Genomic DNA, 17,540 nt, shown 5'->3' on the forward strand with positions numbered 1-17,540 from the left:
GAGTGCCACTGAGGCAAAGGGGTCACACACACTGAAGCAAATCCACACCTCCCCTTTTTTCTCCTCTTAGCTGGAAACAGGGCAGCTTCATAAACTCACTGTTGAGGAAAAAAAAAAAAAAAAACAAACAAAAGTCCCCAAAGTCCACACAAGAATAACCCCAAACCCAAATATTTAACCGAAAACCACTTTTTGAGCAGTCATTCACAAACTGGGATAGTTCCTGCTTCCCTATTCATTAAAAAAGAAAAATTCCTAGAAAAATATAATTAATTTCTTTTTACTGTATTCCAATGTAGTTCAATGCCCTACTAGCTCCCCTTGCATGAAAAAGACAGGCTTTTGAACTGGATGTCAAATTTACTGGGTTTATATTTACTGCATTTCAAATTTACATTAAATATGCTTATTGGATTTATTTGACTCCAGGAAAGTCTGTCTTCTGAAGTGAATGAGGTACAACTCCTATGAAAATTATAGGGAATGATGAAGTAATTAAAAAATCTTATGACACATGAATAAACTGATTTTATTTCAAGCTTCATTACGCAGCCTTAGTTTTAACATATTCTAACTTCTCAGAGTTTAAAAAGGAAAGTTTAATAGCTTTTCTAATTTTTCCAGATTTCCAACTTTCTATTTGCTTGCTGCTTCATCCACAGAAAAAAACGACATCAAGGTCTAGAGTGCATTAGCATGGACCCATTAGCATGGACCTGTACCAGATGATAAAAAAATCCATTTTGTTTCATGGACAACTGCCTACAGCAGAGTAAAGGCAAGTCCCAAGAATTCCCCAAGCATTGCCTCAAAAACTCTGCAAGAGACTGTGCACTCATGGTGCAGGTTCTGGAGGCTTCTGCTCTTCAACCTGTTCAGTATCTGGTGACACACTGGAACAGGTTGCCCAGAGAAGCTGCAGATTCCCCTTATTATTAGAAATGTTCAAGATCAGATTGGATGGAGCTCTAAGAAACTTGATCTAGTGGAAAGTGGACCCTGCCTCCATCATCACTAAAATCTACCCCACTCTACCCCTGCAGCCCTCAGTCAGGGTCTCCTCAGCTGTTCTGTAGGGCTAAAGACTACACAGTCAGGAGTGGCAAAGGCTGGAGGACATTCAGTTGTGATGCTGAGACCTGTACATGAAGCCTGATTAACACCAGTGCTATGAGAGACTACAGCACACTCAGCAGAAACACCTGCTATTTTGGCAGCTCACATCTGATTGCTGAAAGAGTTGCAGCCTGGCAAACAGGACAGGTCAGTGGTGTGGTGGAAAAAGGGTCTTCCCAACACTGCTGAGTCCTCCAGAGCTCAGCCTGACCTTCTTTTGAGAAATCAAAAGGGTGCTAAAAATTTGCAGAGATAATAATATCTAAAAAGTGGCAGCATGGACCAGGCCCTCAGAAGTGCCTCTCAACTGCCCACGGACAAGTCCCTGCAATACAGGCAGCCGTGGCTGTTACCAACTCCATGGAAGAGATTGCCCCATATCTCAAGTCAGTATATGCAGGGATGATACCTTCCCTCTGGGAGCTGCATTTGGGAGCCATGGTCCCAGGGCATGGAGTGAGTGCCTCCCACCAGCAGGTACTGCAGAGAGCTGGCACCATTGCCATGCTGGGAGCTCAGGGGCTCCTCAGCAGGTAGGAGTGGATCCCTATTTGTTCTGAGAAGGAGCAGGAATCCAGTGTGGAGATGGAAAGTATGGAATCAGGCTCCCAAATGGCATGGTACCCAAAACATGCACAAAACCCAATGCCTGCAGCCAGAAACATGAAGTAGGAGAGAGGGTAGCTGGCACTACCCAAACCCAATTCTGCAGCAACCAATACATTTGACCTGCTGACAACACCCTGCCAAATTAAGCTGAATATCCCCAAATCCCACAGGAATACCAAATGCTATCTATTTTCTTCTGTCTTATGCATATCTCCCAAGAATTCATTTCCCTATAGACTAAGTATAAAGTTAATAAACTATAGTTAGGTCAAGGCCCTGCTTCATCTTCACTCCCCCTGTCCTTCCTTCTCCACCATTCCTTCTCCTCCTCCTTAATACAAACAACAAAAACCATCTTCTCCTTTAGCTGTTCTATGCTGCATCCTCAACAGGTTGCAAAGGTAGGAAGGGTAATGTTCAGAATATAGAGTGTAAGAAAAGAAAGTTAGTTTGAAAGTCAATAAATAAGATACTGGGTGTAACTGGAAGCTAATGCACACAGTTCTAAGATTATACCCATAATATGCTGTACTAAGAACTTCTTACTGAAGCAAAGGAGTTATTCAGAAATAGAAGCAAGAGTGCCAGTAGCTTTCTCCAGCTTTCCTTGGATTATTTCAAACGGATACAATCTGTTTTCACTTTAAAACCTCTGCTTTGCACAACTGTTCAGAGGGCTTCATCTTCAGCGCAACACTGCTTAAAGTAAAATGGATACGAACCTGCATATCATTCATATCTAATGCCTTGCCAACCCACACCTTCTTTTTACTATCTAATTATCATGTACAAGCCTGTCAAAAGTGTCAAAAGCTTTTTTTTTTTTTTTAAGCTGCTACTTTTATCATCTGAAAGATGTCATCACTTTTAACAATGCTCATTTCTTTCCCAAGGTTTGTGCCTACAAAAGGTCAGAAGAATCCCCTGGACTTCAGTGCACTCTGCACCAGTCACCTTAGGGGCCTGGTCTTATTTGACTGCTCCATGTTTTCCACTCCCACAGCTGTGGAAGTGGGAATTCTACTCATACGGATTGCACCATACGATAACTGACATTTAGTATGCAGCTCTCAACCACAGCTCGCTGAAGGACAGGTAACAGGGACTCAGAGAGCAACAACATGTCAGTTTTTCCCGGCTGTAACTGGAAAAAAGAGGAAAGATTTCATAACTGTGCAAGGTGCTGACTTGTCAGCGGAGTCACAGAATTGCTGTTTGCAGCACAAAATGATTTCCAATTTTTACACAGGTATAACTATTTATGCTGCAGAACAAAAGGTACTACAATAAACTGGAGGTAAACCCAGATTATTTACACTAGTTTTTTAAGACAGATGAAGTTTCTACTAAAAAAAACCAAAACCCTTACTACTACATTTACAGTAAAGATAAAGCTTCCACGGTGCACAGTCTCTGCAGCAGATGAACCCAGACAGTCTGGTAAACTGAGCGATGGCTGCATGACACCAATTGTTTTAAAATCACTTTATATATTTTAGCCATTACTAAATCTAGTAAACTTAGTTAATACAAACTAGTGTAGTGCCAGAAGTGCTCTATGCCACAGTTGGGTGAACACCCAAACAGAAAGAACCTGTCACAATCAAGATGTTTGAAATAGCTTTTTTCCTCCCTGATGTATTCGTCCTACTTCTAATCCACTCCCACAAGACACTTATTTTAAGGAACTCGGACTGGAAAAAAGTTAGGAATAGCCAGGAAAAGGTGTCCTGTATCCATTTAATTCTTGGAGGAAGCACATGAGAAGTGTTCAATAGCATCTGAAGAGCCTTGCTAGGAAAGGTGAAGGTGCTTGCTGTTTGGGATACAGACTGCCACAGACTTTGCAACTGTTTGCTTGCTGAGCATGGGACTGGCAGTCATCATGCAGAAACAGAATTACAAAGATCAAAAAACTTGGGGTTTTTCCCCCTACAAATATCTTTCCTCGCCTCTTCTGGTACTTGTCAGTGGTCCATTGGGCATCATCTAAGAAAATTGGGCTGAAACATCTCCCCCTTGAATCTCTTGTTCCACTTCTTAAATGGATTAACCAGTTTATAATGCCATATATTAAAACACTGACAAAATATATGTGGCTTTCCACACCACTGACTTTAGCAACTGTTCCAAATTAAAAGCAAACCACAAAAGAGACAGTCTTAGCAATTCTGTAATTTTAAGGTCCTTACTAAAAATCAGCTGTTTCACCTGTGTTAAAATATCTGCATGATGGAAAGAAGGAAAATGTCAAAAGCATAAACTTTATTATCCTTCTCCTTGCCCCCAGAGAGGCTTCAGCCAGGCAACAGCTTCTTCAAAGCTTCACATCACACATGCCTAGAGACTTAAACCAAGAAAAGCAACTGCCAAATTCAGGAGGCAGTAAAAGGCTTAGATTTAGAGGGCTCCCTGAGGCTAAACATTTTTTTAAATTAAAAACTAAAAAAAAAACCAACAAAAAAAATAGAAAAGAGGAGAAGCCCTGAAGTTACTCCCTCCTGGAACAATATGCACACAAATCTCTCATAACCTTCTGAGTCACAACTACCAAGGTTAATAACCCAGCATCGACCAAACGGCTTCTGGGCTTCAGAAAATCCTACAGAGCCTTGCAGGAATCACCGGAGCTGCTTTAGGCTTAGTTCATCTTTTTGGAAGCAAAGAAGAGTAACAGGACGCAAAACTGCTCTCTTTCAAGTTTTTAATCCAGGTCTTACTACATGGGACCACTGAAGATGACTACTAACTCCTGCAAGAGTATTTGTGTTTAAATTTCTCAGTGCACAGAGATCTTGCAGATCTTCCTCTTCCCCTTGCAATGAGTCTACTGTAATCAAAAGAATTGCTTCACCTGCACTCAGCCAGATTTGATTCTGAGAACAGAGCAGCAGCAGCACACTGATGATGTTTGTTACTGATTCATTCTGGTTTTAGGGTATGCCTTTTCCTAAAAGGTTGAGGAATAATCTGATTAACATGGCCCTGAAACTAGTATGTTCCCAACTAAGATAATATAAGAAAGAAGATATCAGTGTTCTTTTGATAGAAATTTTACTTCTCTCATGAAAGTATAAAAGAAAATGATAAGAAATACATAGTTACAAAATTCCAAAATGCAAGAAAAAAGGTACGTGATATTCAATTATAATTAAAATTTCTGTGTAAAAAAATATTGAGTACACCTGTGTGCCTGGGGCAACGATTTTTTTATTTTTATTTTTTAATAAAATGTGATGTCATATTCTGCAAAGCACATAAGAAGAATGACAAAAAAGACTGAGATTCAAAGCTTCCAAGGAGGGAGAAAAAGAAACAACAAAACACACAGACACATGGAAAGCAACTATGAAAGCTAAACATTCACCAAATAAAGGCAGGAATCTCAATGGTAAAAGATTTATGTTAGTCCACTCTGCTTAGAACGGGTAACTGGATTGAAAATGAAATTTATGATGCATAGGTCATTTTCCACATCTATGAACCTTTAATTCAATTTTCAATCATATTTATAGCAGTCAAAAAGTACTTTGCCTCTTTATTACAGTCTTCTAGCAGCTGCCTGTCTCTCCCTTACACATTATTTTAAAAGTTTGCCACCACCACTACGCCTGGCACAATACAGAAAAAAAAGGGATCACTTCTACCTGCTACAATACATAACAGATGGGCAACACTTCTAACTGGAATTAATTTATTGATGCTGTGCAACACATGGTGCCACAAGCAGCTGCAATGACAAAAGCAAGGGTCCACTTCCACAAGGCACAATGGCCAATCTAGGAGCCCCCAGTCTGCCTGCAGCACCCGCTACTCCTACAATTTATCTTCTGCTGCCTCTGGAAGCTGATTTAATTCTCCAACTTGGCAGAAAACTAACTCAGCAAAAGGAAAAGCTAAGTACCACACACAGATGCTACATACTTTTTTTTTTTTTTTTTTCTGTTAGGTTAGCATGTTAAACTAACTCTGACAATTTAGTCTGTCAAGTGGGTAAAAACCAGACAGCCAGAGGGAAGGGGAAGCAAGTCCTTCCTCCCAGGCAGCCGCTCAGCGCAGGATGGCTTGTCAGCCCAAGCTGTACATCAGCTGATTAGCCTGAGCTGAAAATGGGAATGGACAGTGGGGCAGGGGCATCAGGTTTGCTCCCAAGACCCGAATCCACTTAACCTCAGTCTCCTGAATTTTACACTACTATCTTCCAGCTCCCACAGCTCTCAGGTTTATTAACCTTTACTCCTAAGCTACCCTATACACTCTCTTATCACATAACATCTGAAGGACGGAGCCTGTCGTTTTTAACATCCCTCAGTGTCCCCATTTATGTTACTTTGTATTCTTCCATTTAATTGACACAGTTGAAACACTATCACATAGTGCTACTCATCTTCAAAGTTAGTAGCAAGATTTTATTACAATATATGCATCAGAAACAAGGTAAATTTTATTTGAAAAGGGAAGATAAAAGGAGAAAAGGTTCTTTCAATTCAGCTTTGCCCTCTGGGAAGGTGGGGAGTGGTAGGTTGTCTTGGCATAGACTCCCTCTATTTAAACAAAATTTAGAAATAAGCACACCAATCAACCAGAGATATACCTTCACAGAAGCTATGATCTCAGAAAGAGTATCTCACCTAGGAATGACAGCTACATAATGGAATCTCTCAAATAACTTACACATGAGACAATGCTGGAATAAACCACACTACTTTGTTCACTGCTGTAAAGTTTCACCTTAATGCCTTACAACTGTGTACTCCATAAAAAATGAGTGAGTAGATACAAATATATTGCTCTTGGGAGACCATACCAACACATATATTTTCCAGCTTTCATGAATTTTAGTTATAAAGCATTCACTTAGCAGCAAACATTTTTCAATTCCATAGCTGAACATTTAAACCCAAAATTCACTTTTTTTAACTCTTTCCAAAAACCAAAACAAAGCATCCAGGTCATAAAAGAAAGCTGAAATACCATTCAACTAACTAATGATTTAATTCAACTATAAATTTGTTTCAAAACACTACTGGTATGATAGCCAGAACCAATTTTTTTTTTCAGGTTTGCACAGATAACATGCTTATTTTAAGTCTTTCAAATAACAGATTGTCCAATGCAGCAAAAACAATCTAAGCAAAACCATTATGCAATAATCAATAATAATGGGGGAAGGGAATCCCATAACCAAAACCCTTACTATTTGTATCCTGTTTATTCACCTGTAAAAGCAGAGGCGGAAACACCAAGCTATTAAATAACAAAAAGGACACGTAAACTGCTACCCCCATATTTCCTCCCCTCCCCCCCTTAAAAGTGACTGGGGTTAGATCTCTCAGTAAAGCAGAACTGTTGTAAATGTAAAGCCTTGATTTTAGTTCCGCCTGATCTGTTAAACCTTGCTCAAAAGAAGTTCAGAGTTTTTCATTTTCAATTCTGAACACGATCAATGCCCATAATGATCTTTTTGATAAAGAAATTGTTAATAAATCTTTGGACCTACAGACATGTTCAAGCCCAACACAAGGCTTGGGATCTCTTCTCCATGAGATCCAGAATCTCTTCTCAAGAAAAAGAGAGTGGAACAATGAGTAAGCAACTTCTCCATCGGTGTACCAACCATATTACTTCCCAAAACAGAAGGAAAGATGGTTGGATACTAGAGACTGGGAGAAAACATCTCGCAAAGATGATGACAGCACAACTGCCCCAGCTTCACCTGCCACAGCTCATATTTCAGTTTGGACCCAGAGGGTGCTCATGCAGTGATCATCACCCATCACCCCTCTTCGGTTCACAGAGTGGCCAAGCTTTGGAAGTGCACTCCAGGAGCGCTCCAGGAGCACTCCAGTGCTGATTTGTGTTCAGTGGACAGCATCAGGTTAGACCTAGTCCACAATAAATGCAGAGACACATGGATATCTAAGTCCTCACCACAAACTATTTTGCGTTACAGATTTCTTCCTCTTGACCCACACTCCCAGCTAATGTAGACACAGGGCTAAAACACAGCATCACAGAGCTATATATACCTCATATATACCTCTTTTATAGTATTCAGCTCTTCAGCTGCAAGATCTCACAGTATACCATTCAAGAAAAGGCTTATCTATATGCCACCAGTAGCTGACCCCAGCCTATACGTCTGCCAGACTGCACACCAAACCCCAACATTTTAATAATGGATCTTTCCTCACTTCTCAGCAGAGAAAGGCCTCAAGCCTTGCAAAACATATAAATGCTTAACTTAAAAATTGTATGTATAAAATATTTGGTCCCAGAGGACCCTTAATTAGTTCATTAAAACTTCTGAACACAGAGGAAATCACTTACTTCCATACTGAAATATGGCTACCACTGGGATTTCTCTGTCTCTCACAAACACACACATGCTGTCTAGCATAAAAGGGAGAAAAAGAAAAAACCTACCCTCACACCTCCCTCCGTGTATGGTATTATACAGGGTTTGCTAAATTACAGTGGTGTGTATTTTTTACTATGAGAACCAAAATTTCTAAGAATCCTTATTTTCTTAGACTCAACTGAAGTTTGCCATAAGTATTTCCACAGCTTGAAACTGCAGTCCTACTGAAGTCCACAGCCAAACTCTTATCAGTTGCACAGCATCTCAATTTTGCCTCTTACCCCAAATCACATCAGTAATTGTTTACTGTGTTACACTGAGATGTTTTAAATGTGCTTTATAACTCTGTCTCATATAATGCATGGACATAAACTCCTTAAATTCAATTTTAAAATTTAATAGAAAATTCTTTTAGGTTCACAGTTAGGAACCTAGAAAGGATGGCCTGATTTTTTAGATCATTTGAGCATAGTCCTGGTTGTCACTGCCCTATAATTTTGGCCTATATTTGGAAGATGTAAAGCAAAAAGGCATCAATGCAGACACTGGTTTGAATAAAGAGTGGCCTGAGCCTCAGGATATGCTAATGCCTGTAAGGTTTTTATCAGTTTGGATAAAGACCTCGTTGCCCCCTGCAGCCCAGCCAGCCTTGCCAGACCACCCATGTAGCCACAGACCTCTCCGACCTCCAAGATCCCATCCTCCACCACCATCCCAGCACATGCCATTCATCAGACACTGAGTGGCAGGACCATGTCCTGTAACACATTATGTCTGACTTACTTCAGGGTCAGGAGAAGGACCCACCTGTCAGATCCTGCAAGCTCTTTAAAGTGAGATCTCCATGTGGGAGATGGAAGGATGCTCCCTAGGCAGCAACAGGTCTGTGTAAAACAGCCTGTGAAACTCTGGACAGGGAAGGGAAAAAGGAAGCAACAAAGTGATAACTAGTCTTAGTAAACATAAAATAAAACAAAACTGACTGTCTGTCAGCATCTTTCTCAGGTTTCAGGGTGATTTTTTTCCCCAAGGGGAAAAGATAAAACAAGAGCTGCTCCTAATGCTGCTGATTTTGGGGTACAAAACCCTTCAACAACCTCAAGGAAATTCTAGACACCACCACCCAGTCATGCCCACTTGAGAGTACAGGAGCTGCAGTGGGAAATGGCAAAGGCTGCTTCAGTTTGCTGTGTTTTTCAACACAGTTGTAAGAAATAGGAACATCTAGTTTTCATGAAATACAAGGTTCTTTACAAAGTCTTCATTTTAAAATATTTGCCTATACTAACTTGAAACAAAGACTATTCCTCAATTTACATACTGAAATGTGCTCATCTATTCTGTACCTTAGGAACTTCACATTTCAAAGTTTAGCTTAGGTTCCTGTTCACACACAGTTCTCAGACAAGCCAGTAACAATGTTTCACATACTGGCCTGCAACAGATCACAGAAGTTATACTTAAAAACAGAAAACATTTCATCTTTCCTGTTTGCAGGAAGCTTATGAAAGTTTCCAATCAAATACAGGGCCTACGCTGTTAAGAAATGTAAAATGCTTTTATCACAGTAAGGTGTTTATTTCAGATTTTAAATCCAAAAATGCTATTAGTTTTTACATTTCACAATACCTAAAAACAGTGTTAGAGATCTCCAATACTAGTTTTCAAGTGAATATATTATATTTATTCAATAATCAGTCATTCCAAAGCAAGACAAGAATATGATGGACTGTGTCAGATTTTACCCTTTGGAAGTAATGGAGTGTGGACAATCTCACTTAATTACTTTCCAAATAATTAATTTAGGGAAATCATGTTAACATATCATTATCCCCACCACATCTCCTTAAAAAACCTCAGGGAGCTACATCCACATTTTAATTATGTAATGGAAGAACATTTTAAATTGTGTTTCATGGAAGAAGAGCATCATCCATAGCTCCTTCTGCACTCCCTCGAAGCTTTCATAATTCCTTATGGTTGCCCAATTAGTGTCATTTGCAAACAGCAAGCACCCAACAAAAAGGTAGTCATTACACTGTTTCATGCAACCTTCCTACTTATTCTCTCACAACATCCTTAAGATTTTAGTGATCAAAAGACAGGTTCTTCATTACAGCTTTGCAAAATTTCTCTTGACAAAGGAACCGCAGCATCAACCTTAAAATCTTCATCTTAAATTTCTAAGGAAAGGAGAAACAGGAGAAAAGTCAGGATAAAACCTATTAAAATGTATGTCACCGACTGGTGTACTCCCTCACTGTCTCCTCACGTATTCACTTTTTAATATTGTAGTTTTAATATAATTTTAATCCTTATTTGAATTGTTTGCACATGGTTTAAGCTTCAGTAAAAGAATTTGAGTTTTGCTATTCTTAATTAGAACTTAAAACACATATTTTATCAGTTCTGTAAAGTCCTATTAAATTTTTAAAAAACTCCTTGAAGATCAGATAAAGCATGTTTTTCTGCTGAGAGCCCAATGCTTTAATTTGCAATTCTGTATGTTGTTTTATTCATGACAAAATACTTGATACTTGTAGTTTCTCTCCATACTACTACCACTGACACATATTCTCTATTGAGGTTTGACTATCACTGAAGGATTCTCTCATGACTGGTCTACATTTTCATTTGTTTTTAGAAGCCTAGTTACAAAAAGAAAAAAAGGAAAAAAATTAAATTCCAGTAACTATAATTAACGCCATTCATTCATTCAACTAAAACAAGTGTTAATAATTCATGATTTGGAAATAAACAGCTAATTAAAGGGCAACAAATCCAGTTTACTTATATAGTGTCTTACTAGTAATAACAGTTTGAGCTTTAATAGCCTAACAATATATATTGTGCAAGTGTCCATTACAGCAAGTTATTTTTAATTCATAGTATACTTATTTATTCTGCATTCAATTACTGCACATACAGAAAAAAAAAAGTGTTTTTGTATGCCACCCCTCCCTTTACTCCAGGATAGAAGAAAAAACATTCTAGAATCAGCTTCTAGTCCATATAGCTCCAAAATGCATAAAACCGACACTTAATGTAGAGTCCAGTTCAGCATTACATTTAAGAGTTCAACTCTAAGAGCCAGAACAAATCTCATTGAAACATAAATTCATAAAATGCTGTCCAAGCAATGCTGGGTAATAAAATCTTCCACTGTCCTACAAAGTTGACAGAAGTTTCAAGTAGGGTATCTTCTCCACGCCTGAATTCAAAACATGCTGCTGTTCTGGAGAGAACAGGTCCAGAGATGAAACGTGAGAAAGCCTGGTTTGTCTGCCTGGCTGTGTTGTTACGGACTTCTGAGAAAAACAACATGAGTAATGCTATTAACATTTTTGCAACATCTTTTTAAACATGCTTGCAACACCTTTTCATACACACAGTGCATGAATCTGCCCAGTGAGAACCAAATTAAATCCAATTTTGCTCTGCATTATTCCTAGGAAGTGATCACAGTAAAACAAACTACAGTCTCTTCCAGTCCTTGACAGATTTGAACTAGTGACCTGAAAGCTACAGGCTCAGTTTACCACTGTTCCTTCCCCAACCCATTCTACACTGTGGGATTCTGGTCCAGCTGTAGGAAGAGGGTAAGTGGCTGCATTTTGGAAGGTGAGGGAGAGGAAGCGTAAGAGTCAAGTGGGAAAGAAGAGACAGCTGCCAGAACAACACTGTCCATACAGATTTCCTGTTTGTGGCGTTCACTTCCTCACCGACAGGGCATCGCTCCACTTGTGGACACAGGAGTTGGAGAGAAGAGGTACATATGTTCCATTTATTTTTGGGAATGGTGGATAAGGAGAGAAGCAGAAGATTCAAACTGGAAATAAACTGACAAAAACTGAGTCACACAGTTTACTTTTCTTGACTTAAAAGGAAGAGTGACTGACAGTTATCAAAACTATTACCTGTCAAAATTCCTATGATTAAGTGATTTTGGCAGGAGGAAGCAAAGGAATCATTACTTTTCAAGGGTTTTTTTTTATTACTCTACTCTTTTTTTTAAATAAATGGTAATATAATTTGTATCATGTTAAAATTTTCTCAGACTCTAAATTTTTCTATTAACACTTTGGGTAATCTGTTAAACAGAACTGTAGTTAATATTATGGAATCCCTTGCCAAATAAATCAATTTCATTAAGAAATAATTTGTTTCACGCTTTTTTTTTACCGCTTTACCCAGACACTCTAAACTTGAAGCTTCTATCAAACAGGGCATCTGTGGTTGCAGAAATGGCTGTTTGACAGCTACGGTTTTCCCACTGGCCATATGAAGGATATCAAAAATATGCTGCCAGTTCCAAATGAATCACAGATAAATTCTCACTTCCATCTCTAAGTCTACAGAGGCATTTTGCAGGAATCCCAGATCTCACCCTTTACATTTCACATACCTAATAATCCTGCCCACAGCAATTACTGTGGTGAAGGCTGTGCAGACAGAGAATAAATAGCTGGGGAATTGTGGTCAGAGGACCCACGAACCTCTGCCCACTCCCCACGTGCCTTCCCAGCCTGTCTGTAATCACTAGTGATCACTCCTGCAGCTCAGTAAATCAGCTGGAGGCAAGATGAGCACTGTCTATAATCCCAGTATGTCTTGTTCTGTAGAGTTTCATGTCCAGCATGGTTCTCTCCATCAGTTTTTGATGCTAAAAACCTCAAACCTATCTTGCCTTATCACCTATACCTTCAGCTTAAATAATACATGACTAACACTCTGACTAACTGTAAATAAACATAATGGCTTTCTACCTAAAAGTTACTTCAATTCCAGGCACAGTTAATATTATCTAAGCTTTACTTTTCAACATGCAAAATAAACCCAGAGTGTTCTTCATTACCAAGAAAGTGAGATGTAAGTTGAGAACTGTCCTTGGGTGTTGAGTTATTTTAGTGTCTTTCTTTAAAATAAACAAACAAACAGAACAGGCACAGACACTAGCAAAACATTTTGTGCTCCTGAAGACTGTCTCCTGAAAATGAGGAGATAGCAAACAAATCAATAAATATGATAAACTCCTCCAAAGTAAGTATGCACTTTCCACTGCGTTTACAACTAAGGAAACTAAGGCATCAAGAATGAAATAACTTGCCTAAAATCACAGAGGAAGTTTGTATTTCTTGCTTTGATGTTACCTCAGTCTGACACTTGTGTTCATTAACGCAATGTTTCTCAAGTGCCAACCGTACCTTTACTGCTCTGTAAGAGTTTGAAGAAACTAGGTGTCTTTGAACTAGCTGTGCTAAATATCTGCCCTAGATTTTAGACATGCAGCTCAAAACTAACATATATTCCTCACCTCCTTCCTTCCTTCTCCATCTACCGTATTTTTTACGCATCACAAGCCGTAGAAATACATCACTAAACAATCATGCAAACTAGACCTGCATATGAGTGAAGAATCAAATTCTTCTCCTGAACCCAGGGCCCTTTCTAGAAAGAAAGGGAGTCTTGGGGCCAGTTTGCTCTCACATTACTTCTTTCCTCCCTGACCAGGTCCTTCACTAGCCAAGATCCTGTTCTCTCATTCCCATCACAACCTCCACCACTGCTCCCTTCTTCCTCATCCCCTCTCTGGCTCCCACCCATTCCAAACAAGGAGAACGGATTGAGAAGTGGGAGAAGCTGCAGCCACTTTTGGCCCAGGCTAGACCTCAGTTGCCACCCTACAAGTGATCTGCAGTTATTTTTACAGGAGCACAGGCTTTGTATCCTGACCTTTTGAAACAATATGTACAGGTAGTATCTTTATCATTTCGTCTCTCTAGAAGCATCAGAAAATCCCATCATGTCTTTCCTTGTAAAGCTAAAAATAAGCCTGTTCAGAACAGAAAACCTTACAGCATACAACAATGATCACTTTGAGTGCTTACCAGCCATTTCTGTACTTCACTTCACCATATGCTAAAATCATATTGTCTTTCATATCTCTACCACTTGCTTGCTTCATTTGGTTCTTCTTTATGCCTGCCCCACTCCCAACTTCATATCATCTTTCATACTACCCATTATACTTGCAAGAGCTTTCCACTTCCCTGTAAAGCAATTTTCCTTGACTCTTTTCAGCCTCAGAACTGGTATCCTCTATCTGTATTTTCTTCCTCATGGGTCATGTGTGAAATACCTGATCAAGGCTGTACTCAAAGGCCTGATTATCTTTAATTCCTCCTTTCATTTAATATAGTCTCACTGAAGGTTAACTCATAAAAAGAAAGGCTTTCATAAACACAGAATAATACAAGTTTACAGCAGCCCTTGAGCTCACTATCTACAATGAGATGACAGCTAAGCAAGTAGTTTCATCAGGAACACATTCTAGAATATACTACTTCAGGATTAACTAAGATTTTAAAACCTATGTACAGCATAAATACATATGGCTTATTTCCAGAAAGTATAATAGGTGCTCAGATTTACTAAATCAACACGAGGGACAGTGCTCAGGAATAAGCTACTCCGCTTTTCCAAACTATTCAGAAAGTACTGCTACTCCTGCTCTCACATGCATGCTACTATCAGGATCACTGTAAAAGCAAAGCCCAGGGATTTTTGGTAGGAAGAGAGTTTGCTTATAAACGGCTTAGAGTATAAGCTTTGAAATACATTGCTGTATGTTTTCTTTTAAAAAATACTTACAATGAAATATTTATTAACTTTAAGGAAAACAGGCATCTGCTATTAGCGTACAACCCCCGTACACAGTCATAGTTTTCTCTCCTGAAGAGCTCTGAAAATCCGGCATCACTGCACAATGCACAGCTCACACACACAACTCACGATGCCCTGAAAAACTGCTCCCACAATCTCAAGGTCCACAGCTATTAGAGTTTTCTGCAAACCCGTCCCTTTCTTGCACCACACCACAAGGAAAATCATGTAAAATTTATCATCTTCATATCTTGCAAGAGAAGAGGCAGCTATGTCTGATGTAGTTGCTGTCATGAAGCAATTTAATATGAACCTGACTCCAGCTGTTCAGATAGCAGTAGAAAGCCAGACCACTACTAAAATGTGAAGGAATAAGAGATCAATTTTCAATGAAATATGAGACTATGAATGCTTGCAATTTTGCTGCTAGAAAGCAGTAACTCAAATCAAAACAAAGTATTTTGAGATTACAGTTTACCATGAAGGACTCTGTTACATTTAGGATACCTGATTTATTTCCCCCAAATACAGTAAACACCATTTAGTTGAATAATCCCAAATACTACGCAGGCCAATCTCCAATGCCTCCTGTGAGGATACTTACAGCTCCTCACTTCCTCCTCGCTTTTTTACAACCCGTCACTGCAGCCCGGCAGCTCCCCTGTCACGCTGCCACCCAGGTGACGCCACCACCCCAATAACCCCTACCTTAAAAAAACAGCAGAAGGAAAAAACAGTAACTGCAGGCCAACTCTCATAACTCCGCACAGGCATCTCACACCTCAACAGGGGCCGGGGGGGCTCTGGGAGCGGGGCCGGGCAGGGGGCTGAAGGACACCTGCCCCCGCCGAGTCGTCCCACTGCGCCCCTCGGGGTCACGGAGAGCTCCGTCCTACACTTGTATATAAATGCACGACCTATACATGTGTGTGTATATATATGTGTATCTGTGTGTAGGTCGGCAGCGGAGACACGCAGCGCTGGGTGACCGCTTGGGCTACCCCAGAGCTGTCTCTGAGGCAGATGCACACACACACATCCATAGCGTAACACGTACGCACACAAATCTCTGCATATACCCGCGAAGGAGGTGCAGAAGTTCCCCGCAGGGGCGCCCCGAGGGCTGGCAGGTTTCCCGCCGTGTAATGGGGGAGGCTGAGGGGGATGAAGTTTCCTCCCTCCTCCTCCTCCTCTGCCCGAGTTACGCCGCGGAGCCGGGCGGCCCTGGGCAGTACAGACGCCGCCGGCAGCCCGGGCCAGGCCCGCTCCCGGCGCTGCCTTCCCGGCGCCGGCCTCCGCCTCCGCCCCGCCGGGGCGCCGGGACCCCGCTGCTCGCCGGGGGCGGCCCCCGCCCTTACCGTTGCAGAACTGGAGCAGCGAGGAGGTGTCGTAGAGGCTGCTGTAGCTGGAGAACCCGTCCTCCATCCTGCCGCTGCGCTCCCGGCGTCCCCTCGGCTGTCCCGGCGGCCGCCCGCTGCCTTCTCGCCCACACGCTGCGGAGCGGAGGCGGCTGGGGCCGCGGCGGCCTCGCTGCCTGCCTCACTCAGTTGCCATGGCAACCCATTCACTCCGCCGCGGCTGGGGCGGTGGCCGCTCCGCTCCGCTCCGCCGCCGAGGCGCGGGGGGAGACCCGCGGGGCGGGCCGGGGCGGGGCCGCACCGTCACGGCGGGGCGGCGGGAGGCGGGGAGGACCCCGGGGCACGGGCAGCGAGCGAGCCGACGCGGCTTTCGGCGGGCGCGGGGCCGGCGCGGCCATCTCTGCACAGCGGCCCCGCCGAGCCCGGCCCGCCGCTGAGGGGGGCGAGCCGCGGGCACCGTGCTCTGCCCCCGCGGGACACGGCGGCACCGGGTGTCCCGATCGGGGCGACGTAGAGCCGAGACACCGCCCGGCCCTGCGGCGGGAGGTGCTTCCCGGTGGCCCGGGGCTTCACCCCGAGTACGGTCACGGGCGGAGGTGCCCGGAGCGGCTCTGGATGCAGGGCAGGAGTTTGGAGGTGGTGGCTGTGCCGCCGGTCAGCAGAGCCCGGCACAGCACAGCATCCCTCCCTGCCGCAGCAGCACTCACCTCCTCCCGCTTCTCCCGCTGAAGCAACAGCCTGCCTGTTATTGCGCCTTATGCCCTCCGCCGATTTCAGTGGCGATTCTGCTGGCTACAGGATGGAGCTGTCAAGATAACATTGTAATTGATACTCTCTTACAGAAATGAACTATACATACTGTAATTCATTATGTCATTTTATACAATTTTAACTGTTTAGTTTGAAGAATGATACACTTTTCCAACACAGGATACTGAAATAGCTTTAACTCTTTAAAATATATTTATCTAAGTATGTTCATATTATCCATTCATGGTGACACGAGGGCAGGGGTACAAAACTAGTGGCTGGTAATATTATAAAATAATTTGATGCGTTTCGGGCTTCAATTTCTGTCCTAAGGGATGTTGAAGTGCCCGGTGACTGAAAGGCATTTTTATTCAAAGCTCCTCAAGGGACATGAGAAAAATAGCGCATTGCGTTATCTATAACACCTTTCACCTTGAAAAACGCCAAAGCATTACCACATCATGTCTTCAGGCCTCAGTCCTTTCAGGAGCTTTTTGCAGGACAATTCCATCATGTGGATCCATTTACAGGCATGGGTTTGGTACATGTGAGTCTTTTCACCAACCACTAAACCATGGCAGCGCTAACACAAAAGTATGCTATAAAATTAGGCAGAGATATCAGTTCCATATTAAAGTGGAGTGAAAAGTGCTCCCTCCTGAATTGCCCGTGCCAATATCGGT

General features: G+C 41.8%; 1 protein-coding gene across 8 annotated transcripts in view; it reads right to left on the reverse strand.

The window, feature by feature from the left end:
• The window catches only part of EML1 (EMAP like 1), an 81,459-nt gene extending 65,153 nt beyond the window's left edge, over positions 1 to 16,306 (reverse strand). For 2 of the 8 annotated variants that reach the window (XM_027637745.1, XM_027637743.1), the window contains exon 1: positions 16,108 to 16,305. In XM_027637745.1, the coding sequence (XP_027493546.1) occupies positions 16,108 to 16,174 (67 nt within the window). In that variant the 5' untranslated portion in view covers positions 16,175 to 16,305. Of the gene's footprint in view, positions 1 to 16,107 lie in introns of all 8 variants that reach the window. The other 6 variants (XM_027637749.1, XM_027637748.1, XM_027637742.1 and 3 more) reach the window with 5 other exon arrangements.
• Between the last annotated feature and the right edge of the window lie 1,234 nt (positions 16,307 to 17,540).

Source organism: Corapipo altera, unplaced genomic scaffold, assembly GCF_003945725.1.
Source record: "Corapipo altera isolate COAL_440 unplaced genomic scaffold, ASM394572v1 23, whole genome shotgun sequence".
Classification (NCBI taxonomy): domain Eukaryota; kingdom Metazoa; phylum Chordata; class Aves; order Passeriformes; family Pipridae; genus Corapipo; species Corapipo altera.